The following is a 20,782-nucleotide window of genomic DNA, read 5'->3' as shown; positions in this document are numbered from 1 at the left end:
GGAATTGCTTCTATAAACAGTTGCAGTTGCAAGAGGGTAAACAGGAAAAGCCAAACTTAGACAGAGAAAAAAGTAGGCAATGTACTATTCTGGAAGCGTGGAAGAATCGCCCTTCAGGGGAGCCCAGCACCCCTGAAGGAGAACAAGGACATGAACTGACCAGCTCGTTTGCTAATGAATATTAAAAGTCTCATTCTCTTCACGATACTTGGCAAAAGCAGCTAAAACCAGTCAACTAAAGCCTTTGAGACTTTTGTAGCTGTGGTGTAACCGTCCGGAACAATGCTACCAAAGTTCAGGACCACAAGTGAAGTCAGACACACGTTCTGAAGCCAAGGAGCTCAGGAGGAGAAGCTGGAAACCAGCATGGAATAACCAGCATGGAATAACCTGTTTTTTACAGCCACAGCATGAAAACTCAACCTCTTACAATGGCTTAATCTAAAGATCCCCAACAACAAACTGGGCAGGTTCAGTAAGGAATGGTTCCCCAAGACATACTCGGTGTTACCCATGAGTAACTTACACGTTCTTGCAGCAAATCCCACGTGTTCTTTAGGTTTCCAACAAGCACATGAACAACGTCAGTCTTGACCATACACCATGAACATCAGAATTCTCAGAGCCCTTTGGCTGCAGGTTCTCTACAACTGCGTTACCCAAATGGCAAGACACTTAAATTTCCCCTCCATGTTTTAAATGAGTTGGAACTGGTTCACTTTAGAAATGCTGCACTTGTGTTTGACTACATCATAGTGATACACCACACATCCCAGGCTTCGTTTTCCATCAGGAGAGTGTTCAGTCATTTCACGCTTCAAATGATCATTACAACATACAATGAATTAGGAAAGCAGCACACAAGGTAAAGTGAAAACTTTGGGGTTTCCTCTTTTAACTTCTACAACAGTGTGAGCTATGCAGAAGGAAAAATGAAAACTCAACATATGCAGTGACCTGGAGAGCAACAGCCCCTTTAGACCCAGCTCATCACAGTTTTACCATGTATAATAAACACACACTTCAGCTCTGTCCACTTCCAGTAAGTGTTTCCTCCAGAGAAGACAAATAAACCCAAGCACTGCTCCTTGAGTCAGTTACTTACTGGAGTGCCTCACAAGTGCACACAGACAACCCAGTGACAACGGTTAAGGTTAAAACCACAGGTTTGAAACTCCAGAGAAATGGATCGCTTCACATTCTTGACATAAGCGTTTCCTTTTCAAACCTGACAGATGAAACCTGTGCTGGTTTGGATTAAAACAGAACTAAAATCTTTTTCCTTTCCCTGGGCTCCTGCCTGCTCCCCCCACCTTTTTTTTTTTCCCTTAAATATAACCCAGGACTTAAAATGACTCAACATCCTCAAATTGTGTTTGAAGTAGAATGTGAAAAACACCTACAAAGCTAGCACCAACCCAGCCTGTGCTTTTAGATCTCCAGAACCTTCTTACCCCTCACTTTACTGTCGTTTTATACACTGAGAATTCTCATTAAACTTGATGTCCTATTGTATTCATACTGACCACTTAAAAGCAAGTGAGTCTTAGAGCAGAATGTCTCTTTTAAGTGATTAAAATGAATTGATAACTTGAGTTGGAATAAGAGGAAAGAAAAGTATGTCCCTTAACTCCTTCCTCCTCATCCATGCTCTGGTGTGAGAGTTACAGACCCAGTGACCTGTCTTCTGTTTGCCTCATGCAATTCACTTTGCTCCCATAAAGATGAGATCACTGGAGCTGAGCTGATGAAACTGAAGTCATGGTGAGAGGAGAGGAACACAGGGACCTCAGACACAGGCTGGAAGGACCTCCTGAGTCACTGCACCCCCTGATGATCTATAATTCAGCTTCCTTTCTAAAGGTATCACACTTCATTTTAAACCCTGTTGGCCTCCTGCCATCACCACGCCTGTTCCCAAACTCCACTCCTCAGCTGGTTGGGCAATCTTTGATTTCCAGCCCAAATTTGTCTGTCTTCTACTCATTTGTCTTTATGCCAAGTGGTGCTTCAGCTTCTAAGTAAAACCTAAAATCCTCCAGCGAAAAAAAGATGATGGATGGAGGCAGCCCTGTCGTTATCAGCATTTAGCATGACAGAGATGACACCACTGATTCACCTGTCACGAGACAGAGCTGAACCCACGGTGCATAAATCACCCTCCTGAGCTCCCCTCGTCCCGGTGCCAGCTGAGGGCACTCTTCCCACTGCACACAAGGCAGAGCCTGAGCTGCTGCACAGGCTCTTTGCTGCTTCCCTGCAACAAAGGGATTTTCAACCCAGGAGCCTTGTTTGAACCGTCTAAATCTGATTTAATTGGAGATCATCCAGTAAGAAAACCACTGTGGAAGGAAGGAGAACACTGCATCAGCCGTTCCCCCAAACACTTCAGCTGCAGAATAAGGTACCACAACTTCATCTTTTCTAAGTTGAGAAAGAGCATCTAAAAAATAGTTTTACTGTCTAGACTGAGAAGGGTAAAGAGATACTGAGACTGACACCACCTGGTGCAGTTATTTCCCTCTATCACACAACTCAAGTGACCAGTTGGCCACTTGGACGGGGCTTGGAGCAACCTGCTCTAGTGGAAGGTGTCCCTGCCCGTGGCAGGGGGTTGGAGCTGGAGGAGCTTTTAAGGTCCTTTCCAACCCAAACCAGTCTGGGATTCATTCTATGATCCTATAACCATTAAAAGTTACCTATCTTTTGCCACTGTAGATAGTAAAAGCAAAATAAGTGAACTTTTAATTCTATTTCATTGGTTAATTTTCTCTGTATAGATTAAAATAGACCTTTTCTGCTGGAACCTCAGATGCAGCACTCAGAAAGCCACTGCCTGCTCTATTTTAGTCCCATCTTCTGAGAGCATTATTAAAATACAACATTAATAATTTTCCTTTCCTTGTGCACTAGAGAATGAGGCTATTTTATGATTGCAAGGGATACAGAAGTATGCTGAAAAATCAACTGCCCACACCTAATGGGCACGTCAGCTGTCCCCAGCACATCACCAGGAGAAAAACGTTTCTTTCCATGCACAGGTAGAACAGAACAATCAATAGTTACTCAACAGAGAAAGGTCTAAAACTACACAGCAAGAAGTAAAGATCCTGTGATGTACAAACCCACAACTGTTCCTGCAGAGGCAGGAGCAACACCAAGCCTGTCAACATCAGTCAGTTTGGGATTCAAATCCTTTGGGGTCCTTCTTCTACCGTAAGGACTCAAATACTTTGCGTTTTGTTTGTGAGTAACGTTGTGCAAATGAGTAAACCAGAGATTTGAGGACAAGCACAACACACACACACACTAAATACTTTCTTCCACGGCTCCAGCAGTTAACATTCAAGTTGGATCAATACCAGACACAGTTTCCAAAGTGGGATTAAGCAGGACATAAAACTGGATATCAACATCTCACTTGTAATAAAGACAATGACCTGTGTTTTCTTCTCGCAAACCATTTCACTTAAAGTGTCAATAAACACAAAGTAGAGAAACACAAACTTACGAGAGAGGGAGTGGGTGCCTTTGGGCAGGTACTCGAAGAGCAGAGAGCTGTCCTCTCCCAGCATGTCGGCTTTCAGGGACAGCAAGCTGTTCTTACTCATGAGGGCCGCGCGCAGGTTGGCCACGGTGGCAGCCTGGAGCACATCCTCCTTCTCGGGCGTGAGCGGCTGCGGGATGTAGGTGCCCTCGCCGCCGAGGAGCGCTTCCTCCACGCTGCCGTAGGGCTCCGAGCGCTCCACTCTGCTGTCAGAGCTGCTGGGCTCCGGCACCGGCACCTCAGCACCTGCGCGGGGAGAGATGCTGTCAGAGAGGGAAGAGGATTCCCGAAACGTGGCACATCGCAGCTTCAGCACCGCGTGCCATGGAGGGAGGGCAGAGGGAGGTGCACGACGTCCCCACGAGCAGTAACTGGAGAAAACGTTAATTTAAACTATGATTTCAGGGTATCTGCTAGTGCTGATAAACATTCACATGTTTAATCATGGAATCACAGAGTGGTTTAGGTTGGGAGGGGCCTTAAAGCTCATCCAGTCCCATGGGCAGGGACACCTTCCACTAGAGCAGGTTGCTCCAAGCCCCTGTGTCCAACCTGGCCTTGAACACTGCCAGGGATGGGGCAGCCACAGCTTCTCTGGGCACCCTGTGCCAGCGCCTCAGCACCCTCACAGGGAAGAGCTTCTGCCTCAGAGCTCATCTCAATCTCCCCTCTGGCAGGTTAAAGCCATTCCCCTTGGCCTGTCCCTACAGGCCCTTGTCCAAAGCCCCTCTCCAGGTTTCTCAGAGATGCACTCCATGACGCTGTACTGTACACCAGCACCTCGCGCTGACAAGTTTTTCCCCTTCCTTTAAAAACCAAAAAGCCTCAAAGGAAACAACAAGGAAAAGCCAATCATCAGCTCAGTCCTCCTACACCCCAGAGATGGAATACCCCAGGCTGGGGGCTGCAAACGCAGCAGCAGCAACTATGTGAGCGATCAGAGATGTTCCCTCTTTAAAGCAACCCATTTTCCTCCTCCATCGGTGTTTTGCTGCTTTAATCTCCCATCACCAGTTTTAGCACCTATCAGCTAAGCAGAGGGATTCAATTGTTTTGAGTTCTTACATATTTTGTCATCCCTCTGTTACAGAGCGAGCAGCTGACAGGTATGTAATATACATTTTTCTAGACGATAATGAAGTTTGGTTTAAGAACTCATGTTTCTGAGGAAAGGGAAATGAGAAGACTTCAAAAACCTTACAGAAGGTGGCAGAGAAGGTCAATTCTAACCCGTTCGAGTGGTAAGGGAACAGCTTTATCCATCCCAGCCGTGACAATACCTCTGCTGCTCACAGCCTCCGTGGCAAATCCCAGCAAAGAGCCCGGGCCAGGAAGGGTGTCTGTCAACAGCCCGGCGCTGCCAAAGGAGCAGGAGGCAGTAAATCACCTTGTGTTTCCTCCCGGCCTCTTCCCCTGCCAGCTCCAGATGCTGATTGACAGTTGCCAGCCCCGTTGCTGCCTGCTGCACATCAACACTAATTGCTAAAACACACGCAGATTAATTGTAACCACAACAAGACAGTAAATGCTCCTCAAAAGCCAAGAGTAGTGACAGGCAGTGAAATAGAGGCTTTAGAGCTTCCAGTATTTATAGCTGATGTAACCTAATCAAACCCACATTAAGGCAAAATAAATATCCACTTAGTCACACGAGGACTGAAATACAGTGCACCAAAACCCCCAAAACTCACAAGCTCCGCATCTCGGTGCCTCCAAAACCACTTCTCGCTTTTCTCCAGCACGCGACTTCTTTCACCAAGGTTTAGGGAAGAATTCTATGAATCAAAAGCTCCCGTCACTTCCCACTAATCCAAACTGTTTACTACAGCGCTGCAGCCGTACGTAAACCGATAGTAAATGAGCTTCTCTTTTGCCATTACTCAAGCAAAGGGGTCACATGGAGGCCTGCGAGCTCCATCCAGCCTCTGCACAGCTCATTCCTCACCCTGCTGAGACAGTTGCAGTGACCGCCCGGGCTCCAGCCCCACTTGCAGGGAATCCTGCTCGGAGCAGGGAGCTGAGCAGGGATTAATGCTGCTCTGAACCACTGAGCTCATTAGTCTCTTTAGCAAAGAATTATTTTGCAGTTATTCTATTACAGCAGCTGACTTTCCAAAAGGCAGCAGCTTTAGAGAAGCTTTATTAGCTTGTTGGCTTCGAGATTTTGTTATTTTTGTTTCTTTTCAAACGAAACACAAGGCTGATTTTTTACAATGTTGGCAACAGTATTTCCACACAGCTCAAACTCCAAAAGCAATGTTAAACCAGTAAAGTCCTTGCCGACACATGAAAACCTATTGTAAAGGGAATATCGGAAACCTGATTGGAATCACAGAATCCCAGATAGATTTGGGTTGAAGGGACCTTAAAGCTCCTCCAGCTCCAACCCCTGCCACGGGCAGGGACACCTTCCACTAGAGCAGGTTGCTCCAAGCCCCTGTGTCCAACCTGGCCTTGAACACTGCCAGGGATGGGGCAGCCACAGCTTCTCTGGGCACCCTGTGCCAGCGCCTCAGCACCCTCACAGGGAAGAGCTTCTGCCTCAGAGCTCATCTCAATCTCCCCTCTGGCAGGTTAAAGCCATTCCCCTTGTCCTGTCCCTCCATCCCTTGTCCAAAGCCCCTCTCCAGGTTCCCTGGAGCCCCTTCAGGCACTGGAGCTGCTCTAAGGTCTCCCCTTCAGGAGCCTTCTCTTCTCCAGGCTGCCCCAGCCCAGCTCTCTCATCCTGGCCCCAGAGCAGAGCTGCTCCAGCCCTCACAGCAGCTCCGGGGCCTCCTCTGGGCTCACTCCAACAGCTCCACGTCCCTCTTGTGTCAGGGGCTGCACAATTCAAGTCTTAAGGGGCTTCAGGAGAATGACCACCACCATCCCACCAGCATCCTCTCAACCCAACATCAGTAGCACTGTCAACTAAACCCAGCCAAAGCCTCCGTCCGCCTGCACTTGTGGACACTTGCCAAAGCTTGGGGTGACAGCAAGATCCCACAACTCTCTGGAGCTAATTAAAGAAACGCTGGCTAATCTTCTATCCTCCTCTTATGTATAAAGCACACTTGACAGTCATAAACAGTAGAACCTCCAGCTAAGTCCATCACATACTTTTCCTCCCACAGCCAAACACGAAGCAGGGCTGGCAAGTTGTGCTGCTCGTTTTAACACATGTAGGAAGAAAACACATAAAAGCCCACAGCAAAGGTTGTGTGGAGAGAATGTTCTCTTTATATCAATTTGTATCTGGGGCTTTGGACAAGGGCCTGTAGGGACAAGACAAGGGGCTTGGAGCAACCTGCTCTAGTGGAAGGTGTCCCTGCCCGTGGCAGGGGTTGGAACTGGATGAGCTTTAAGGTCCCTTCCACCCAAACCATCCCATGATTTTATGAACATCACTACTTCTCCCACCCCAAATCCTCATTCCTGCATCCTCCCCTGCTACTCCCTCAGCTGTACCATGACTACGTGTGTAGCTGGGGGGTGAACTCGAGACAGGAACTTAATATGTTATAAATAAACTGGTTTATTAAGAAAAGGTTATATTTAAAGCCCGAGCAGTTCCCACTCCGGATCACTACATGGCTGCACAGACATTCGCACCGGAACAACTGGAGGAGAGCGTGGGGGGGACAATTCACCACCAAGGGAAGGTGGGAGCCACTTAAAACTTTGCTTTTCATTCAAGGACACTGCCAAACCATGACCTGAGCTGAACTCATCAGGAGAAAACTCAGGTGAAACCAAAGACTTCATTTTCTGAGCTGGTTCTACCTCTTTGTGTCAAGTACCTATGGAGTTCTGCCTGAGAGTAGATTTCAGCTGTCATTTCAAGGATGATGTTTCTGGTGTAAGCTGAGGAAGATTTGGCTTCATCTCCTTCTGTGCAAAAGACAATAAAGTTTTAAACTTGCAGAGAAAAAAAAGAACAAAAAGCTTTCATTTCTTACTGTTTATTTCTTGGGAATGAAAGAAAAAGGAGCACTTGGGCTGGTAGGAAATGACAATCTCTTACCAGTTGCTAAATATATCCTTGCAGCTTCTCTTGCAGATACCCCCTTCTTTTCTAATAGAAATCCTTCTAAAGTGTTTCCCAACTCCCTGTTTGTTCAGCAAAGGCAGTGTTCTCCCACGCTGTCATGTTTACACACAGAAGTGATGCCATGAGCTGTACTGGGTTTGATCAGCACTGGTTTACAAACATAACACTATACCGGTGGATAGGATAAACACGCACAGCATTCAGAATAAGCTCCAGTTTCATAACCCAGGAAACTATGAGGCAAAGAGAGATGTTTAACCACGACATATACGATCATTTAAAAACTGCCTTAAAGACTTAAAGCTCTTCCCTGTGAGGGTGCTGAGGCGCTGGCACAGGGTGCCCAGAGAAGCTGTGGCTGCCCCATCCCTGGCAGTGTTCAAGGCCAGGTTGGACACAGGGGCTTGGAGCAACCTGCTCTAGTGGAAGGTGTCCCTGCCCGTGGCTTTATGGATGAGCTTTAAGGTCCCTTCCAACCCAAACCATGCTGTGATTCTATGCTATATTCATCATAAATGTTTTACCAACAGAAACATTCTTCTCAACACCTCTAGAATGCTATTTCTGAAATAAACCAGGCTGTTTACACCAATACAACCAGGTTTGACACGGGTATTTCTGCACTGCTATGCTACAAGCACAAGCGTATCCCCATCTTTGTCTTCCCCAAAACAGTCATCCGTGTACAAATACCAACTGGAAAACTCCCTCCACTCCTCCAGGTATCTGAAAAAAAACCCCTCATATATAAATTTTTCTCTCTTTCCTGTGCTATTTGTTTTTGTGACTCTGAATCAAACTCTGCAGATGTTTTTCTGTGGTGTGTGTCAGCAAAAGGAGCTCCTGGCTCCAATCCCAGCCGCTCACTGCTGCTCTCCCACCGCTTGTTAGTGACCCCAACTCAACTCTCTGCAGGGCTACAGAGCAAAGCTGGTCAGAGAACTCACCTTCCCCAGAACGTGACACTAAACACCCACATCCAAAGAGAACTGGTTACATTGGATGAGTTGGTTTTGAAACTACTCGAAAATGGAATAATAAAGTGGGCCTTGCAGGAGCATGAGGAATGCCTGGGCAGTGCAGAAGTACCTTAAGGCACACTTATTCCCCCCAAAACACGCAGGGAACCACAGAGGAACTTCAGACTATCACTTCAACAATACTCAGCTTGAGTTTAAGCTTAACCTCTTTAAGCCTGATACCTCCTGCAGCAAAAGGACTGATTCTATTCTCTGCTGCTCCTGGGTACAGTCTCCTGCTGCACATCTGCACGTGAAGAGACACCAACGTGAAGGGACAAAAATCTAACTCTCAAATACCACATCAAATATGAACACAGGGACTTGTGATGTGAGATGATGCCGAGTTACACCCTTTGTAAAGCCCTCAGAACAAACAGTTACCTTTTGAAACAAGTGCCTGCAAGAAAGGCAAAGTATATGAAATAAACCCTGAGACCAGCACAGCAAAGTCAGGTTTGGGTTTGATTCCTGCGTCTGCAGAATGAATTCCTACTAGGTTTTAAGGCAAAAGCAGCTCTTCAAATAGGGAAGTGAAGGTCCTGAACGGTGCTGATCACAGAGTAGAATTCTTTTTATGTTACAATTCTCAAACCTTCTTGATTTCTCACTTGTAGTTTCAGTAAAGAAACAAAAACAGGGTAAATTTTTCTTGTGAAAGGGTGAGATGTCTGTAAAGATGAGCCGAGCACAGCCCTGGCACAGGGAACAAACAGCACACCGAGAAGGGCACTTGAGAGAGGGGAAGTGCCTCTGATCTCTGAGTTAAAGCAGATTAACAGAATCAGGGCTGCTACCACAGGGAGGAGGAAGAGGAGGAGGAGGAGGAGGGCTTTGGAGCCTGGGGAAAATGGAATGCAGGGTGGGGAAAGGAAACAGACACTGAGCTTTGAGCTAAAGCTGGGTTAGGGTGGAACCATTTTAAAGCCAGGGTGTAGCCAGGGAGTAAGTGCCTGGGTTTAAAGCAATGGTTTTTGTTTCCAGACTTGAAAATAACCTGATCTAACCCTTTAATACCAGCAACTCAAAGAGTTATTCCTGCAGGGACTGCATCCTGATGATTTTGTTACCCATAACCATGGTGATACGGAGAACCCGGGTTGTTCACTGAGCACTCTGCCACCTCCAGAGTGATTGTTCAGGCCATGAGGGGAGAACCGAAGGCCAGGAACGGGGCAGCTCCAGAAGGAAGCCAGAGGAATGCAGGACACGGGCTAAGCCGATTTCACCCAGTTCGGCACAAAGAAGGAATTCTGGGGGTGGCATCAGAGCCCAAATCTGTCACCCCTCCAGGCCTGGCTCCAATGGAGGCCTGGCACTGCCAACTACCACTGCTTAAAGCATCCGAGCATCTTCTCAACAAAACCAACATTAAGCCCTCCCTCAGTCATAGCACAGACTATTTTAATGCCTTGCACCATAACTGTAACTTCACAAAGAGCAGGTGGAAAAATGGAGTAATTCATTCCCAAATGGCAGGGTATTCGGAATCTACTGTTACCTACTCTCAAAAATGTGACAACACCTTCTCAGTAAGCTGAAGGTTTCAATCCAAACCATCCACCTTCAAAAGTGATCTTTCCAAAACCAAGCATAAGAGTGATGTAAATAAGGAACTATCAGTAGGAAACTATTAGAGCTGGAGCTGTGTTGGTTTAGGACATGAGATATTCCTCTGAGAACTGACATTTTAACCAGCCCAGCTTTCATTCGTGGCTGTAACAGGTCACTAAACACCTGCATCATGCTCTGACACTGCAACCAGAACTCGGGCCATGGCAGGCGGAATGGAGGCTCCTGCTCTTCAAAGCAAAAGCCATTCAAAGGAAGAATAAATGACTGTTTTCTGTCCCAGTGACTTCTTTCAGCTGCTACAATATGCGGATCACTTCAATCTACCTACTATTACCTACTACTACTGCACGTTGTCCCATCTACCTACTAAAACTCCCCTTGGCATCTCCTTCAATACATGGTTTTGTCCCATACAAATCTAGAGTTTACCAATATGTCTATTTTAGATAAAATGAACAGTGAATATCAAGTATGAGATACCACATCTCAAGAAGTACACTTCTCATACCCTTTTTGAGGAGCAGGGAAAGAAGCTTGGGAGAGGCCAGAGCAGATGGATTGATGTGTTACTATGGGAAGCCAGACAAAGCAGAGCAGCACGTGGGAGCACCGTTATTTCCTGTGCTGCTGCATTTCAAACTGGAGCAAAAGGGGTTTAACACTGGGCTGCACAAGTTAAAAGGAAGAGTGAAGAATGAATGGACAGGAGAGTTAAGCCTCAGTAAGGTTCATCCATCTCTAATGGGAATAGCTGGGTGCTACAGCCTCAAAATCAATTCACTGGGGCCTCAATGCTTACCAGGTACTCCCCGTACAGACACATTCTGGTTTAACCCTGTCCCTGCATCCCCTCAGTCTGCCTCAGTATGACCTTCACTACACCAAATTCAGGCTCTTTCTTCCCAGCACTTGTTACCAGTTCTTATTTTCTACTATCCCTCTTCCCACTCCTTATTCTCTTCCTCCTATGTGTCCTACCTCTCCTTCCCTTGCTCTATCTCCATTCCATGCTGGCATAATCCTTCACACCGAACAACCTCCATCGCTGACTGCAAACCCATCCTTCTGAGCTCACTCACGCTGCTGTTTCTTTATTTCTTCATTAATATTAACCTCCAGTGCCAGCTACAGATCTTTTTGCTTCTCTTTTAAACACTCAGCTCTTCAGGGCAGGTCAATAGATTATTTATAAAGCATCAGGTAAAGGCAGAAGCATTACACAGGTTTTGCAGCACAAAAATCCTGAAGTGCTCCTTGAACACCTGAAGCCTGAACACAACCACCACACTCATTTTGCTTCCTCTTCCCATTATACAAGAGCTCTATTCCACTCCTTGGACTAATCTGCTTGCCAAGTATCACAACAGAAACAATGGCATCTTAAAATACTAATAATTCCAAATAATCAAGGCAAGATTGGATGATTTGCAGTGAAAGAGTTCCAGGAAGCCCCAGAGTTTGCTGAGAAAAAGACTCATCTGCAAGAATAAAACCACCCTAAAATCATCTTCACATTCACCTACCTGCACTCAGACAGGTCCCGAGACCTCATCTGCACCAAATTAGCTGAGAGTTCATCCAGACCAAGCTCTAGATGGGATAAAGGGATAGGAAAAGGCTTTTCCAGGAGCTGCCTCCAGTCCTGCTGGAGGGGCAGCAGCACAACTCCCGGCAGCAGGCGCTGAAATCAGATCGTGCCATTGGAAAATGAGGAACCCGAAGGTGTCCTCAGCACGAGGGAGGGGACTTGTGCATAATGAATGAGTTTGGTGATTAATATTAAAGGCCCTGGGAGCCGTGCAGAGCCGGGAGGATGCGGTGAAGTCCTGCCCACCCTTCCCATGCAGGTCACTGCTTACCTCCTGAAGCTCTTCCTACAGACTAAACAAATGTCACTACTTGTAACCGTACTGAAGCAGGAAGTTCCCAAAGGGCAGCAGCTTTAAACCCCGCTGTTCTGTCTTGAAAAGAATCACCTTCATTTCACAGCCAACTGCCACACGAATCCACTCACAGCTTTAGGGTGCAACCACTGCCAGGCTGTGTGGGAGTATTTCCTAAGAAATAAACTCCTGAATCACAACTCCTCTGATTGAACCAACACATTAATAAAACCATCAATAAATCCTTCAAAACACAGCCTCCAAGTGACAGAGTTCTGCAGTGTATGAAGAGGTAAAACCAGCAACATTTTGGCAGCTTAAAGGCTCTTCTAGTGAAGATAATGTCCTCTTTGGTGAGAGGCTTTTAAATACCATCCAGACCCGTAGTCCCACGTACTCATGTAACCCTGTAAAAGGAACAGCAAGCTAAGGAAAATGAAGATGCTCAGGGCATCTTCACTTCTGAATTTCAGAAACATCTCTAAGACTAACAAATAACAAGATGTTTCTTTAGAAAACCTACAAAAATCAAGAAGAAAAGGTTAAAATAAAAGGCAGAGCTGTTCTTTTTCAAGGCTGGGGAGGAAATTCTTCTTGGCTCAGTTAGGAAGAAAGGTGTTATTTATAAAAGCCCATCCATCAGTTTACTTTGGAGATCGGCTCTTCCAAGTTACTGCAGCTTGGTAAGGAAAACATATATGGAACTGTGTCAGACAAGGAATGACAGACTGACATCCTGACCAGCCCAAACAGGATGAGAAATAAAACCCTAACGTGTTTTATGCTAAACAGAGAATCCAGATTAACAAATTGAAACTAGGATGGAGAGATGATCCCCATCGAGCTGTGGGCTTGACTGACACCAGCCTGTAGGGCCCGAGAGCTTCCCCATCTCACATCCCAACTTGGTTTGTGCTCTATTGCACATTCTGTTTGATCATTCTTTCCGGGATGAAGAGGATACACTCTTCAGACAATAGGAATCTCTTGCTTCAGTTGCTATTGCCACGATGTTAAATTACCATGCATAAGATTACTCCAGACATTCCTTTTTCTTTTAATCCACAGTGTGATCAAATTCAAGGACTCTCTGCAGCATCAGGAAAAGAACCAACTGATTTGGAAAGAATCTTTTTATCCTTTCAGTTAAAAGAACACTGTGCCTTTCTGAGGCCTCATGGATTCACGTTTAAGTTCAGCCTGTCATGGATTTGGGACACGTTAGTACACCCTGTCTGCATTGATAACAACATACTTCCCACTGGAAGAAGCACCACCACCAAGTGTACACGAGCTGTCAGTTGTTTCAACAGCAAAGTTTCAGTGACTGCAACATGCTGCTTTGTAACATAAATGAAGTAATCCTGTATAACACAGGAAGAGCAGAGTATTTTTATCTGTGCCCCAAATAACCACTGAATTAAAAGGGTGATGCAATGGTTACTTGCAAGATCCACCTTCCAAATCGCTGCCTGCATGTTGCTGAAATGCAGTGCTGCTTACAACCAAGACCAAACGAGTATCTTGCACAATTCCAGGAGGAAAACACTAACACTGAGCTTTGGACCCTCCTAAATCAGCTTTTGCATTGCCAGAAGGGCTGTTAGTTCTCCAGAACAGAGACTTTTGCAAATGGTACCCAAATTATCCCACAATGGAGGCTTTCAGACTTAGCAAGCAGCATCTTAAAATAACCAAATAGATCAAAAGAGTGAATGAGCCAAAGAACAGAGAGTTCCAGGTAACTTTTTTCCTCTTAGCTACTTAGGAAAGACCCCTCAACACCCATTTCCTCAGCAAACAAGTACCTTTTCATCTTCGCTATGACCAATATGTACAGGGATATTTCCAAATGGATGAGGTAAAAAGAGCCCTAGACTATGAAGCCTGTTTTAAAGCATGAACCCTGACACTACTAAATCAAAGCCAACTTCAAGCTGAGATTTAAACACATCCCAAACATGCATTATGCAGTGGAGACACTTGCCATCATCTGTTTTCACACAAGAGAATCCAGTTTTCTTCATGCACAGGAGCTAAGTTGGTGGTACCCCTATACTGCTCCCAAATTCCAGCAGGAGAGGGAAGAACCTGGGGTACCAATAAGCAACCCAAGCAGAACCCTGAGGCTTTTCACCTTAGGAGATGGAGCAGTTCACAAGAGGGCTGCTTCCACCTGCTGGAGATGGGAAATATTAGTGGAGACCAAAAGACCCTACTGCTTGTAGGGACCAGGACAGTGATGGTTTGAGGGACCAGCTCTGATTTCACCCAAACCACACATCTATACACACAGCACGTGTAGGCTTGCTGCTGACAAGATGTCTATGTGTTAACCAAAACTGAATGTGCAAAGATCTCAAATCCTTTGAAATACCAAACAAATCCACCAAAAGACACGAAAATGTGACCTAAGATACATGCAGGGCTGCTCAGGGGAAGCACATAGAGATGCTCCTTGTGTTTGGTCCATATGTACCCATCCCACGTTGTGCTGCTGTTTGGTTTTCCCCTTTGCTTTACAGGCACTAGTGGAATACTGGAACTACTCCCACAAACATCACCATTGAGCTTCCCCTCTCCCATCATTAGAAACACCTCTTCTATTGGAAACCACCTTTAAAACAAGATTTGGCACTATCTGCTTGTGCCTGTCAGTGAGCTGTGTCAGCGCTGCGCTGAGCCAACACCCAAAGCCACCTTCCTCTCCTCTGCAAACTGTTGTCAAGAAAAAGGCCACTTACAGTTAATTCCTTAACAACGAGGAATTAAAGAATCTAAACTTCATTCAGCTTCCAGTAAGACCATCTCTTTGTTTTGCCCTGTTTTCAGCCCATGCCCAGCTGGCTAAACCAGTCAGCGCTGCAGTTGTGTTACTGCAGTTACCCAACACCAAAAGTGTGGTTTTACTGCATTGACCTCCCCAAACCCCACAACACCCCCTGGACAGTGCAAGTGACTGAGCTGTTTTTATGGGATGCCATGGAAGTGAAAGGCGGTTGCATGCAAATAGCACACCAGGCAATCAATGCCGAACCCTGCCTCCAAACACCCTCAAATCCATGCTGAACCCTGCTTCTAAACACCCTCAAATCCATGCTGAACCCTGCTTCGAAACAGCCTGAAATTCCACACTGAACCTTGCTTCAAAACAACCCCTAAATACACACATTAGAAACCCAGGATTCATTATAAATCACTTATCTTAAGTTATCTCCCATTTTTCTTCTAACTGCTGTTGTGTAGATTTTATCATCAGCAATTAAAATAATTACATGCAAGCTTGCAGCAGCAGCAGACACCCATAAAACAGAGTAAATCGAAAGACATTTGTAAAGAGTTACCCTTCCAATGAAAACCACATTTAAACTCCAGTATATAAGCATCTTAAACCTCCTTTTCCAGCCCATAAAGACTCTTCAGACTTTCAGTACTATTTATATTGCTTTTTCATCTGAATTTGGCAACATAAGGGTATATAATCTCACGCACCCTCCTCCTGGCTGACTCGGGCTCTGGTATGCAATGAAACACAGGCTAACTCACCACACAGAGCTCTTCAAGGCAGCTTGAGGGAGTCTGATACCACACTCCCTGAAAGTCCTTAGGAAAAAACCACCCAGACTGCTCCTGTATCAGCAGCATTCCTGGATCTATTAATTGCCAGGGATTAATGAATCAACCAGGACAGCTATTTTGAGACAGAAAATAACTCCTGAAGATGCAAAAGAACTCAAGACCACATTTGTCTCCCTGGCTATATACTTTAAAAGCAGCCACACATCTGAGACTACAAGTAGTCACACATCAAGACAGAGTTTAAGCGTTAGAAGTACCTCAAAAAACACACATTATTCTGAAGAGTTACCAAACATTTCTCTTGCCATGAGCAGCAACAAGCTGTGGTGGTTTTCCTGCACATGAGAAAGTGACACCTGAATAGCAGGAAGCACTGGAGATAGTATCATTCAGACTAAATTACACCCGTGTGTGGTGTAATTACATCATCAATACACTGTGCAAGGAACATTCTTCATCCTTGACATCAGTTTGCACACCTGCTAAAATGAATTCCAACCTTTTCTATCATGGTGGGTTTGGGGGTGATGTAGGCCATTGTATGTTCAAGGCGACAGAAAAACTCCCAACTCTCTGTCCTTCCGGAGGAGAACAGGCTGAGTGCTGTGACACTGAGGTTCCTGACTGAATTCCTGGTAGCCCAGGTTTCTGCACTTTTCTGGCAGGCTCAGCTATCTCAGAGGCTGGTAAGATCATACCCCAAACAGATTTCAGCCACAAAAATCAGAACAACTTACCAGGGTCTCGACTGCTGTAGGGCCATCCTGAGGCGGGTAAGAACGACGGCATTGGAGAGCTTGCCCTGCTGTCCTCCTCCACTTGCTGTGTGATATGCCTCACAGTGTCTTTGTTTTTCCTGTTCTTCCTGCGCCCCGTGGGCTGCCAGCCATCCCCTACTCCTTGCTCTGAGAACACAGTCTGTATTGCACTATCCTTGCCAGAATGCAGTTCACTCCCTCCGTAATGCGACGGTGAAACCTGTTCCTCCTTGATCCGTAAAGAGCCATAGCCCATGTCACTAGACCAAAGAGACTGGGATGAAATGTCTTCGTGGCTGTCTGTTTTTGGTTCTTGATCCTCTTTGCCGTAACTGCTCCCTCCTTCATGGCAGCTGGCAATGGCTGAGTCTCCAGAAGAGTTTGCAGGGCTCGTGCGCCGAGCTAACCAGGGAGATATACTCCTGCCGGCCACCACTGCCGAAATCAGAGCATCCGTGCTGCTGCTGGAGGGGGCTCCAAGTTCATAATCAACGAGATCATCCGAAGCATCAGACTTTATGCTTATGTCGAGAGCTGCTTTGATGAAGTTGTGACAGGCCTGGACAATGTCTGTCATCTGCAGGTAGCTCGCAGCTGACATCACCTCAATGACGTTCCGGCTGGTCAGCGCGAGGTGCGCCGAGTACATGAAGTCAATGATGGCTTTAAAGCCTTGTGCAGTCACGATGTCCAGGTGGGTGACAGTGGCCTGGTCGGAGGTTTTCTGTACCTGGCAGTAGAGCGTTTTGAAGTAGCGACTACTCCCGAGCAGAACGTTTTTGTGAGCCTTAAATATCTTCCCCTCCACTATGATGCAGACGTCGCAGAGGATGCCGTGCTGCCTCTGCTCGTTCAGCTCCCGCAGCAGGTGACGGTAGTGGGACGCGATCTCCATATCTTCCTTGCGGTTATTCATCTGGAAATCTTTGTGTTTCCTCTTCCACAAGTCCTGTATGGGGAAGGAAATGACAGGATTACAAAATCCACTACAAGCTGACAGAGATTTTCAAAGGCTCAGACAAACCCCAAGTTGCGCCAAATTAAGTAACAAGTTCGTCTTGAAAGGATGCCACAAAATACAGGCACTGCCTGGAAACACCACACATTCATTACATGCTGCAGCTTCTTTTTACCAGCCTGCAAATAATTGATGGTAAAAAGGAGATTAGATTTGAAGCTCAGTCCTCCAGTGGCTCATAGCATCCCGGAGAAACACTTCTTTAAATGACTACAGCCCTGTAAGCAAACCTGTCTTAAGTTACTTGGGTAAAACAACCATCAACTTTTACTGCTGGAGTTCAGTGAAGTTTGGGTTTGAAACTGTGCTGCTGGAGACAAACTGCTGAGGAGCACGCTGTAACACAATTTCCTCAAGGGAACAAGTATTATGCGTAACACACTGAATAGCTAAACCCTCCAACAGTAAAAGGCAATTGAAACCAGCTCTTGCCCTCACTATATTGCCTTGGAGAGGCTATAAATACAGTGCAGAAGGGCAATAAGCAAATCCAAGACTACAGATCACAAAACATGAAGTCCCCACCCGAACTAAACTGGCAATAGATGAGAACTATGAAATTAATGTTATTTGAAGCTGAACTGCTTATAAGCACAAGATCTTTAACTTGGCAATAAAGCACGTTATCTCCTTGGCTTTACATCTCCAAGCTTACCCTAAATCACCCCAAGATACTGTAGAGGATAGAGAAATGCTAATGATCACCTGAACATTCACGTTCAGTAAGGATGCTTGTGACCAAAACAACAAAGCATCCGTCAAGCTGAGATGAATTCTGATCACCTTTCCTAACATTTGGCAGCATTATCCAAACAAAGGCTAGTTAGTGCCAGCAGCATGGCAAGAGACATGTTTTCTTGTAAGTTATGCTCCAAATTACCCTCCTCTTACACCCCAAAACAGAGAAAAAGGTCTTAAATGTGGATATGTTGATTCAGATTGAATTTTACCCCACCAGCAAAGTACAAATATGAGAGAAGTAACACGTCAGTGCTGATTTCTGCCATTTTATCTAGCTTAGATCACTTGGAACCTACCATCAAGGTTTCTATCCTGTTTAACAGTGATTTAATGGTGCAGCTAATCAGGAGCACTGAGCTGCTACACAATGTGAAGGATACCAACTCCTTCCTCTCCAAAACTTCAACTTGTTCCAATATAAGAAGTTCCAACTGTAAAATTAGCACATGGGCCCACATGTCATCACATAACTGTAAAACTGGTATCTGCTGACAAGACCAAATCCCAATGTAATTATGGGCAAGCCCGTGCACCAGAGCTTGGATTTGGGCTGCTGGTGGTTGCTGATAAAAGCACAACCACTGCACTTCTAAGGCTGCACCGTCTCAAAGCATGCACAGTTAAATATAAGCACTGTCATTAAGAGGCTGATATGACTTGGAGCAACTTTCTAACATGCATCTGATTCAAACACAAATTCAGGCCCATCTGTCCATCAGCTCCCAGCAGTCACGACTGATGATGTCCAAGTGGGTTCCTGTGCTGGGGAATACAATCTGTGAGACCTCATTCCTCTTAGTCTGTGCTAGTGCCAGCATCTACAGGAGCAGAACAGCTACAGTTCAGCCAACACCACTGGAAAACCACGGAACATACATGGCACAGACCTTTCTTCTAGAGAGCCACCTGATGAGTCAAGAGTTCAAGCTATGCAAGATGCCTGCACAAGCATCTCCAGTTCCACAAGAACTGTCTCTTCAGCAGGGTCACAACTGCTCATTTGCAAGACCAGCTGGTCCTTGGTCATTGAGAAGCACTTGCTTCCCTCCAGAGAGGAAGGTCCGTGTTCCTGCACGACAAACAGGCTGAACTGGTGCTCATCATTTCAAAGCCATACAGCTTTTCCATGGAATTAAGCGCAGAGCGCACAAAGCAGCTCATCTTATTGCTGTTTGAATTGGAAGAGGTCAATAAGAGTGCAGCTCCACATTATCTGAATGCTACTTACTCACTATTGAAACCTGCCCAGAGACCTCAAATCAAGTTCTCACACAGAAGCCACCTGCAGCTCAAATACATGAAATACATCAATAAAAATCAACCCAAGAATTGAAAAACCTCAACCTAAAGAATTGATTTTCCAGGTGTTTGGCCTGAGAAAGCTGCAACGGAACCAGGCAGCCCAGCAGCTCTCACCCAGGCGTGCAAGGTGCCTGCCACCACTTCCCAACCTCCTTGTGCTGGAGAGAACCACCTCTTAAGAAGGAATGACAGTTCACTCTTGTCTTTACTCCAGAAACCACTGCTGCAGCTACTTTTAGGAGGCGAGGAGTCAGCATAGTCCCCTCAGGAAATATGAATTGCCACATAGGATAAAGCGAGTTGTCCATCACCAATCCTGGCTTCAACAGCTGCCAGATCCACATGGTTCAGAGGAAGAGGCAAGAAAACCTCAAGAAAACCTCAGAGCATACAATTATGGAGCCATCAAAAGGGTTCAGATATGGCATTTCCCTTTGCTGTTCCTTCAACGGGCAGCAAAGTCCCTATTCCAAGACATCAGCTCCCCAGAATTAGTTAGGGGCTGGGGGGAATCTCTCACAAGGATCATTTTCTCTTCCTCTGTTTAATACAGTGGGATCAGGAGGATTTGTCAATGTCTTCACCCACTTATGTGAGTTTATGCAACAGCAGCTTCTCTTCTTGCATGTTTTTCACCTGGAAATTACACCAATTCCTCAAGATTTTATGTATTTATTACTTCATATGTTGCTTCAGCTTAGTTCAGTGCCTGGTTTCCCCCTCACTGTTGGGAACAGACTGTTTTAGACACACCTTGTCCTTTGTTTAAGCTGCCTCTTTGCCTGTCTGTCTTTTTGCTCCCTTTGGCTTAGACCGGACCAGTTTGAGGTTCAGGCACTGACTAATCCGGTGTGTTTTCTGCATGGAGCACTTGCTGGCCTCTTTGGGAAACAGCTTTTCTCTGACTTTATTTCACACCCAAGGGAGTTTTGCTAAAGACAAACACAAAACTAGAACCCATGCAAGGCTCCTTAGTGGCTTCTGGCCCATCCACCAGGCTCTTGACAGCAGAGATGCTCCAGGCAAGCCAAAGCTGAACAAAAGCGTGTCACTGTGGTGGGATCCCACAGTCCTTGTGCTGCACTCACCCACATTGCCAAGGACACTGGGGACAGGAGCAGAGGGAGGGGGGTTGGTACCTTTTGGGCAAGAGGCAAAAATACTTGACATTTTAAAGTATGAATATAAAAACCTAAGTAAAAGCAATAACAATATGTGTTCCTCTATGCCAAGGGAAGACAATTTGTCCTTGTTCCAAAGTACTTGAAGAGACAGAGACACAAATGGGGAAGACACCCATGGAAGAGCAGCATCCTCTCCATGGACAGGC

General features: G+C 45.9%; 1 protein-coding gene across 9 annotated transcripts in view; it reads right to left on the bottom strand.

Moving 5' to 3' along the window:
- ZBTB46 (zinc finger and BTB domain containing 46) overlaps window positions 1-20,782 on the bottom strand; it is a 48,396-nt gene that overhangs the window by 15,945 nt on the left and 11,669 nt on the right. For all 9 annotated transcript variants that reach the window (XM_030503041.1, XM_030503049.1, XM_030503044.1 and 6 more), the window contains 2 exons: window positions 16,371-17,340; window positions 3,512-3,793 (listed from right to left, as the gene is read on the bottom strand). In XM_030503041.1, coding sequence (XP_030358901.1) covers window positions 3,512-3,793; window positions 16,371-17,340 — 1,252 coding nt within the window. The remainder of the gene's footprint in view (window positions 1-3,511; window positions 3,794-16,370; window positions 17,341-20,782) is intronic.

This window comes from Strigops habroptila, chromosome 13 (genome assembly GCF_004027225.2).
Source record: "Strigops habroptila isolate Jane chromosome 13, bStrHab1.2.pri, whole genome shotgun sequence".
NCBI classification, from domain to species: domain Eukaryota; kingdom Metazoa; phylum Chordata; class Aves; order Psittaciformes; family Psittacidae; genus Strigops; species Strigops habroptila.
This window is presented reverse-complemented; position numbering and strand designations above follow the sequence as displayed.